The 9943-nt window shown below is 40.1% G+C and overlaps 1 protein-coding gene across 1 annotated transcript in view; it reads right to left on the bottom strand.

The window, feature by feature from the left end:
- Positions 1-9943, bottom strand: part of SCML4 (sex comb on midleg-like 4 (Drosophila)) — a 173937-nt gene that overhangs the window by 52894 nt on the left and 111100 nt on the right. The window contains exon 3 of the mRNA XM_006839954.1: positions 3867-3996. Coding sequence (XP_006840017.1) covers positions 3867-3996 — 130 coding nt within the window. The remainder of the gene's footprint in view (positions 1-3866; positions 3997-9943) is intronic.

The raw sequence follows: 9943 nt of genomic DNA, 5'->3' as shown, positions 1-9943 counted from the left end.
GAAATAGAAGAATTCATATGCATATAAGGGGACTAAAAACCCCATATCTTGGGTTAGTCTTCAAAGTAACATCCTTGCTTGCTAACACTTTTGCAGCAGATTTTTGCCCAATAGAATATGGCATTTGATTTTTGATTGCTTCTTCATGTGTACTGGTTGTGGATCTAAGTAAAATTAAATCCTTGACAACTTCAATCTTTTCTCTGTTTATCATGATGTTGCGTATTAATTCACTTTTTAGGATTTTGATTTATGTTGAGGTGTAATCTACTGAAGACTATAGTCTTTGATCTTCATCATAAATTCTGCAAGTCCTCTTTATTTTCAGCAAGCAAGGTTGTTTCATCTGCATATTGCAGATTGTTAGTGAGTCTTCCTCTAATCCTGATTTCAAAATTTTCATTATAAAGTCCAGCTTCTCAGATTATTTGCCCAGCATACAGATTGAATAAGTATGGTAAAAGGATGCAACCTTGATGCACACCTTCCCTGATTTTAAACCATGTAGTATTCCCTTGTTCTGTTAGAACCACTCATTCTTGGTCTGTGTACAGGTTTCACAAGACCACAATGAATGTTCTGGAATTTTCATTATTTGCATGATATATGACAATGTATCATGATTTTGCAGCAAAATTTTATTTTAGAAAGATCAGCACGAGGCTGGTCCTACAAGGTGGAAGTTAAACACATCCCAGATGTCCAGCTTCCCTAAGGCGCTATACCATTTTGTAATGCCTGCTATTAACCACTTCTTCTCCCCTTAGTGTTCTTCCCCACATCCCAGGGATCTGCAATTCACCGCAACAACTCACAGAACTCACGGTCCATCAAGGAAATGGTTCACAGGGCTGTGGACTCTGGCAAGTCCCAAATATGAATGTCAGCCATTAGTCTGTAGGATTCTCCTCACTCAAAGGAATTGGGCTGGCCAATCAGGTCAAGCTACTGGCTCAAGTCCCAAGAACCAGAGGTCAGACACAGGCGAGTTTGGTTAATCAAGCAAAGGAGCACACAGCCCCTTCACACATCACCAAGATAGCTCATTTTACAACCAGCAGCATGGCAAAGCTGACCACGCCTTTGTTAGCTTTCCAAGTTTTTACAATAACAATTCACCCTGTTAACAATCACTCACAACTGAACCATATGATTCTTTCAGCATCTTCTCCCACCTTCTCTTACCTGGACCCATTAGGAAAAAGTCATTTTGTTGAGAGTTACAAAGACATGGCTACAAGAGACATATAAAATGCACTGTAGAGCCACACAGTCAAATGCTTTTGCAAAGTCAATATAGCCCAGGTAAACATTTTTCTTGGTATTCTCTGCTTTCAGTCAAGATCCATCTGATGTTAGCAATGATATTTCTTGATCCATATTCTCCACGAATCTGGTTTGAATTTCTGGAAGTTCTCTGTGGGTGCATTGCCGCAAATGTTTTTTTTTGTTTTTTTTTTTAATTATCTTCAGCAAAATTTTACTTTCATGTGATATTAATGATATTGTTTGATAATTTCCACATTCTGTTTGGTCACCTTTCTTTGGACTGGACACTTCCAATTAGTTAGCCAGGTAGCTGTCTCCAAATTTCTTGGTATAGATGAATGAATATTTCCAGCACTGCACCAATTTGTTGAAACATAACAATTTGCATTCTGTTGATTCCTGGAATCTGGTTTTTCATCAATGCAGCTTAGACTTCTTTCTTTAATATCACCAGTTCTTGATCATATGCTTTTGGTACACTGACTGTGTATTTCTTTGATCTTTTGGTGCTTCCTATATCATTGCAAAGTATGAGTATTCTGGAACACTTAATTGTGCTTATGAGGACTCTGTACCTGGACCAAGAAGCAGCTGTTCGAACAGAACATGGGAACACTGAATGTTTTAAAATTAAGAAAGGTGTGTGACAGGGTTGTATTCTTTCATCATACTTATTCAATCTGTATGCTGAGCAAATAATACGAGAAGCTGGGTTCTATGAAGAAAAATGTGGCATCAGGATTGGAGGAAGACTCATTAACAACCTGAGATATGCAGATGATACAACCTTGCTTGCTGAAAATGAAGAGGACTTAAAACATTTACTGAAGAAGATCAAAGAGCACAGCCTTCAGTATGGATTACATCTCAATGTAAAGAAAACAAAAATCTTCACCACTGGACCAATAAACAACATTCTTATCAACGGAGAAAAGATTGAAGTTGCCAAGGACTTCATTCTTCTTGGATCAACTATCAACACTCATGGAAGCAGCAGTCAAGAAATCAAATGATGTATTGCATTAGGCAAATCTGCTGCAGAAGACCTTTTTTAAGTGTTGAAGAGCAAAGATGTCAGCTTGAGGATTAAGGTGCACCTGATCCAAGCCATGATATTTTCAACAACCTCATATGCATGCAAAAGCTGGACAGTAAATAAGGAAGACCGTAGAAGAACTGATGCTTTTGAGTTATGGTGTTGGAGGAGAATATTGAAAGTGCCATGGGCTGCCAAAAGAACCAATAGATCCATTTTGGAAGAAGTGCAACCAGAGTGTTCCTTGGAGGCCAAGATGGCCAAACTTCATTTCTCATACTTCGGACATATTGTCAGGAGGGACCAAGTTGCTAGAGAAGGATATCATGTTCGGTAAGGTGGAGGGTCAGAGAAAAAGAGGAAGACCCCAATGAGGTGGATTGGCCAAGCGGCAGCATCGATGGACGCAAGCATGGCAACAGTTATGAGGTTGTCCTAGGATTGGGCAGTGTTTTGTTCTGCTGTGTATAAGGTCACTATGGGTCGGTACTGACTCGATGGCACCTAACAACAACAACAGCATATCATTCAATATTTTGTCCACAGAATCCTTCAATTTTTCAACTTGAGGCTTGAATTTTTGCCTCGTTTCTTTCCAGCTGAAATGTTCTGAAAAATACCTTTTGGTATTTTAACTACAGGTCTTTGCAAACTTCATTGTATGAAAATGCTTTCCTCTGTCCTTTCAAGCAGCACTTCTAAGTCTTCAGTTCTTTTACATTGTGATTTCTTCTGTTTGCTTTAATTACTCTTTGTTTATGAGCAAGTTTCAGAGTCTCTTCTAACATCCATTTTGGATTTTTCTGTATTTTTAATGACTTTTTGCTTTCTTCATGTATGATGTCCCTGATATCATCCTATACTCATCTGGTCTTTGGTCATTAGTGTTCAATGAGTCAAATCTATTCTAGAGATAGTCTCTAAATGCAGGTGGGATGTACTCAAGGTTGTATTTTGTCTCTTGTGGACTTGTTCACTTATGAAATATAAGATGAAAATGGGGAGCTACAGGGAGGATGTAAGGTAACTGTTGTTGCAGGGAGGGGACTATAATCAGTGAGATGAAATGAGGTGTATAATTGTAGAATGTAAAAGCTGATGATCTTGTCTGTAAACCTTCACTTAATTCACTATAAAAAGTTAAAAAATAAGCATCAGAGAGAAAGAAATTGCGATGTACACTACCTTACCTTAACTGGAGGGTGCTGAGTGGGTTAGGAGCCTTCAGAGATCTGGAAGTTCAAGTGCAGCTAATGGAAACATTTTTCTATCAAGGTGAACAGACTTATTTTGGGTGCAAAGTAAATGATCAACTACTCTTTCTTGCCCCACCCTAAAGCAATCAACTACACTCAAGATGTACTGAAAACCATGGTTCAAATAACCAAAGCTGCAAGAATATGTGAAACTCATCATCCTATCTGTTGTCCAGCTAATAGAAACACAAAAGCCTTCATGTGGAGCTTTCTCAGGTGGTAGTTTTTCCATTCATTAAGCAATTGTTAGATCGTGGGCTGCTTTGTTACCTGTTGCAAACTTGGAACTCATTCCATTGACCTACCTGTGAGAGCCTGTGGGACTGCCAAGCTGGGTATAGTAGCTGCATCCTGAGGGATGTTGCTGAGGTCAGGCTCAGGGATACTCCGTGGAGGTGAAAGGCCTAATGGAGTCATGAGAACCCGAGATTTCAGCTGCAAGAGAGAGTCCAATGGGTCAGTGAAAATCTGGATATATACACTATACCTTTCCAGGATCTTTTCTTGATATCACTTAGCACCCTTTTACTCTTTCTAATTGTAGGGTTGAACTTCAGGTTCAGGGTGGCTATGTTTGAGATCACACTCAGAGGTCAGTTCTGCACCCCAAGCTTTTCTGTGAAGTCACCCAGGAAACGTCAGTCAATGGGTGCAGAAGCATCAGAGGTAGAATGGTTGAAACGCAAAAGCCTTTCAAGTACAGTATACAGGCTGAGTGGCAGGGCCCAGGCTGAGCTCCTTGTCCAGAATCCTATGCCCAGGGTTCTCTAGAAGTCCACCCAGAGAGTGACCAACCCTCAAGTTCTCAGTCACTCCTCTCACTCTGTTGACCTTTGTGCTTTCAAAGGTCATTGGATCCTACTGGAAAAGACAGCAGGAACCATTTCTCCAAGGGACCCACATTGTCCGTGCTTATTGCCTGCTTCTGAGACTGGCAGAACCAGCCTGGATGTAGAATGAGTAGAGTTCCTGATAGTAAGTAGCAGCCAAAGTGAAAATTGCTATGGATTGAATTGTGTACCCCCAAAATATGTGTTGAATTCCTGGTCCCTGTACCATGGAAGCCCTATTGGTGTCAGTTCTAGTCTGCAGTACATAGGCTTGCCAGGAGTTTGGATAGACTCAGTGACACTGAGTTAGGATTTTGGGTTTGAGTACCCATGGAGGTGATCCTGTTTGGAAACAGGGTTTTTCTTGGGCTATGTTAATTAGGCCATTATTATGTTAATTAGATCATCCCTGAGTAGCAATAATTTCTGAATTACAAAAAGACTAGTTAGACAAATACACATATATGGTGGAAGTTAATGCTGTATAAAGATCATCTATAAGCACAGGATGCATCTAAGACCCTGAATTGGATTTTTATCCATCCAGGACTGTGAAAAAATTAATTTTTGTTCTTTACAGTCACCCACTTGTGGTATTTGTGTAATGATGATGGCGGTGGCAGTCGTGGTGTGCCGTGGAGTCAGTTCCAACTCATAGCAACTCTGCATAGGGTTTTTGAGGCTGTAAATCTTTACAGGAGCAGAACTAGGCACATCTTTCTCCTGTGGAACGACTGGTAGTTTTGAACTGCTGCCCTTGAGGTTTCAAACTGACCTGGCAGTTCAGCACATCATACCCAATACGCTACCAGAGTTCCTTTGTGTTAGGGTAGTACTTTGTTGTTGTTGTTATGTGCTATGGAATCGGTTCTGACTCATAGCAAACCTGTATAGGGTTTCCAAGGAGTGGCTGGTGAGCTTGAAACGCAGGCCTTGAGTTTCAAACTGACCTTCCAGTTCAGCTCATTAACCCACAATGCCATACCAGGACTCTGGAGTAGTACTAGATAACTAAGAAAAAGTACTAGGTAACTAAGAAAAAGTCTCACTTGAAACCACAGATGAGGAACTGAAAACTGCTGTTTTGAAATAAGTAAAGTTGTTGATACCAACATGTCATCTCTTTGCACCAAGAGATAGACAAGTTTCTACTCTTAGTTGTCTACTCAAATGAACAGGCAGTCACTTTTTCTCTCGACCATTGACCTTATCTAGACTCACTCCAAACCAATTCAGTCAGAAACTCTGGGAGCGGACTCAGATGTCTGGAGTTTTTAAAGGTTAATCAGGTGATTATGATACACAATCAAGGTTGAAACCATTGCTCAAGACCAGTCTTTTTCAACTTTAATGTACCATTATGGGACTATCTCACTAAAATCAGATTCCATGTCAGCAGGTCTAAAATGAGGCCTGCGGGGTCTGCATTTCTACCAAGTTTCCAGGTGGTGGTGATACTACTGCTCCATGGACCATGTTTTGTGTCACAAGGTTGTATGTGTCATTGTCAACATATATGTCTTCCCCATCCATATCCTGATTGCTTCCTGGATTTTTAGGACAGAATGATAAAAATAATCATAAAGAATTATGTGTATTCTATGTAGCTATCCAATCATTCTACATTCATTCTTTAGTTCATTCAACAAATATGTATTGAGCATCTTACGTGTCAGACACTCTTCTAGCTGCTAAGGATACAACAGAGGACAAAGCAGACACACCTCTCCATACTTACAGAGCTGACATTCTACTGGGAGAAGACAGACAATAAATCAGGAAATGATACCATATATTAGCTGTTCTTAGAGTAGAAAGTGTAAAGGGCTGGGGTGAACATAAAGAGGAAGGGACATGGGAAGTACAAGTGAGGAGTTGCTCTTTGAGTTTCAAATTTAAATGGATCCAACAGACCTTTCTTCTTAGGTAGCATTGTGCAAACACTTGAAGGATGTGAGGGAGCAAGGCATGCATGTGTTTGGGGAAAGAAGGTTTCAGGCAATGAGACTTTTAAGTGCAAAGGTCTTGAGGCAGGAGCATGTCTAAACTATTTGTGACTATAGGAAGGTCAGAATGAGATGGAAGAGATAATGAAGCCAGATGAGGCAGGAATTATGGGACCTAAGATGACATTCTGACAATCTCTTTTAACTGCTGTGTTAAGAAGAAACTGAAAGGAGTCAAGTTGGAATACCACTAATCTAGAATAGATGAGAGATACTGATAGCTTAGATCAGAATAATAGCAGTAGAGATGGTGAGAAGTGGACAGATTGTGTGGAGCCTACAGGGTTTATTGACACCCTGGATATGGTCTATAGAGGGCAACAATGACTCCAGTGGTTTGGACCTAGAAGACTGCAGGTAGAATAAGGTGGTTTTTGTTTTTGTTGTTGTTTGTTTGTTTTTGGGGAAAATGGGGAATGAAAAAGCCTTGAGAAGATTAGGGGTTAGCTTTAAACATGGTAAATTTAAGATGCCTATTAACAATCCATATGGAAATGTTAAGTAGTAGCTGCATATACCGGAATCTGGAGTTTTAGGGGGAGATTCTGAATGGAGGTACAAAATTCGGAATTATCACTATACAGTTGATATTTGGAGTCTTGGTGTGGTGCTGTGGGTTAACTAGCTGGACTGTAAAGTCAATTTGAACTGCTAGGTCAGCGGTTCAAGCTCACCAAATGCTCCTCAGAAACCCTATACAGGGTTGCTATGGATAGGAACTGACTAGAAGACAATTAACAACAACAACAACAGTTGATATTTGAAGGCATGATAATGGATGAGATTGCCAGAGAAGTAAGTGCAGCTAGGAAAAGAAGTGTCCAAGGACTAAGTCCTGGACGACTCCAACATGAAGAGGAGAGATTAGGAGGGGCAAGCAAAAGACACCAGGAAGCTGCCAGTAAGGCGGAAAGAAAACTAGAGAAGTGTGTATCATGGAAGCCAAATGAAGAAAATGTTTCAGAGAGGAGACAGTAAGCAACCACGTCAAATGCTCTGATCAGAAAACAAAGTAAGACTAGAAGTGAACCTCGACTTAGCAACTTATCAGCAAGAAATGTTGTAGTGCACTGGGTGGTGTGAGAAGCCAGTTGGAATAAGTTTAAGAGATACTGGGAGAAGAGTTGGGACTAGTAAGTAAAGACAACTCCTTCAAAGAGTTTGTCATGAAAGGGGGCAGAGAACGTAGCTGTAGCAAGAGGGAAAAGTGTGATCAAAAATTTTTTGCTTTTGTTTTTGCTTTCTGAGATGGAAAAAAATAAGTGTTTTAATGCTGATGGAAATCATCTAGTAGAGAAAGGGAAAATGATGACACAAGAAGAGTATGTGGAGAGCTACTGGTATAAGGACTTTGAGAAGGGATGAGATTTAATGCACAAGGGAATGGGGTGGCCTTAGAGGGCAACCAAAATCTTTCATCTGTTGCAACAGGAATGAAGGAAGAATATGAGAGTCTGGATGTTGGGGTGGGTGGAAGTGGAAGCTTGCAGAAGGTCTCTTCCAATGGCTTCTAATTTCCCAGTGAGCTAGAAGAGGAGCATGTGTTAATCAAACAGGGGAGTGGGAAGAGAGGGAGTGTGTGGGGTTATAGTGTGGCTGCAGAGCAGATTTCAGGGCACACTGGGATGAGTGGAAAAGAACTTCAATCAGTTAACAATAAGCATGTTTGGCTTCACAGTGCTGCAAGGGGCAGAATCTGGGGTTCACCAGGGACCTCTTGCTCCACCGCTGTGGTAATCAGAAGTCAGACATGATGAGATTTCACGTTATGAATCTAACATTTGACAAGTGAAAGGATCTATTGCTGCTAAATATTATAAAACAATTGAAAAGGAAACGCAGTGGTGAGTGTGTCAGAAGCTTACTGTGACTCAGGCACTATGATCTTGATGTAGCTTCCTGACCTTCCATGTGTGACTAGGGCAGTGACCACCCTGCCTGCTCTTAGATATCATACTTCAAGGGTACACTTAATGGCCTTTATAGGGGTGATAACCTGCTTGTGGATCCTGGATGGCACAAACAGTTTGTGCTCTACGACTAATGGAAAGGTTGGCAGTTTGGGTCATCCAAAAGCATGTGGAAGAAAGGGCTGGAGATCTGCTGTATCTTCCTTTGCATGGCTCAAGATGAATAGTTTGTCAGTGAACATGAAGAGCCCCTGAAACTGTGGGTTCTGAGGGAACTTTGATTAAATCCTCCTTCACAGGCCTACACCTTTCCTGCCCTTAACAGACAAGTGTAGATAATGATGTTCATGGAAACAACAGGATTGGCAAGTTGCTATTCCCTTTCCTCCCTAGTCTTTAAGTAAATCACACAAGGATCCTTGTGTTCCTTTCCTAGAAAGACAACGATGATGATAATGGTGATGGTGGTGATGCAAATAACCAAGCACTGTTTATTGTTCATGTAAACCTCACAACAGCCTGAACATCTAACATTTGCTTGATATTTTAATATTTATGAGAGAGGTATCTGTCCACTGAACACATGTCAAATGAGGTAATAGGATTAAATTGGCTCTTACTTCTGCCCATCACTGTTGACTAGGTGAAGCAATTAAAGGGATTAGAATAAATCACTTAGTTTTAGGAAGAAAATAACCTTCTGTATTCAACTATCTTCTGAAATTCAACTATCTTCTGAAACAGCTGCTGGGGCTTTTGAACAAAGAAATCTCATGCATCTATGGGTACTATGTGACTTTTATTACTTCCTTTTGGGTGGTGTGGCTAAGATGGTAGACTAGACAGATCGATACTACCCAAACTCTCTACAAAAAACGTGAGAAATTAGTGAAATGGATATGGGTGACAATCCTGGAACTCAGGGCTTCAAAGGAAAGGAAAAGAAGTAGATCAAATACCAGTTACAGGAAGAGATTGAATGAAAGGAAAGAGTAAGGAGGAATACAGAGTGGTGAGTTGTCTAGGGATAGTACTGTCATTTTGAACTACTGCAAGCAGCTTTCTGATTGTTATAGGAATCAGATAACCAACTCCACTTGCCAGGACTGCACTGACAACCACACCAAGAATCAGGTCAGAAATATAGGATCTCTTCCTCTCCACACTCAGCCCTGGAGACCAGAGATGTGGCCCCACTTTCACCCACTTGGAAACCAGTCAAGCCTCCCCCCATTGCAAGTGTTGTACTGATTATTTTTCTCTATTTCTTTGGAAAACACAAACAAAATTCTAAAATAACTCAGGAAAACAATTAAAAAACAAATAGACAAAATAAATGGAAAATTAAAAATCATACAAAACCAGGAAGTAGAAATTCAGAACATTAATACTAAAATTTTAGAAATGGATAATGGATTGGAAGCACATAGGAGAATTAAATCAATGGGAGACAGAATTAGTGAATCAGACAAATCTCTTAGTACTATTCTATTAGAAAACCAATTAGAAAAAAGAACAACAACAACAAAAAGAAGAAACTCTATGAATTATGTATGACACCATTAAGAGAAATAAAATATACATGATCAGAATCCCAAAAAAAGAAAAGCGCAAAACTAAAAAAAAAAAAAAAAAA

The sequence above is a fragment of the Chrysochloris asiatica genome, unplaced genomic scaffold (assembly GCF_000296735.1).
Source record: "Chrysochloris asiatica unplaced genomic scaffold, ChrAsi1.0 scaffold00027, whole genome shotgun sequence".
Lineage (NCBI taxonomy): Eukaryota > Metazoa > Chordata > Mammalia > Afrosoricida > Chrysochloridae > Chrysochloris > Chrysochloris asiatica.
This window is presented reverse-complemented; position numbering and strand designations above follow the sequence as displayed.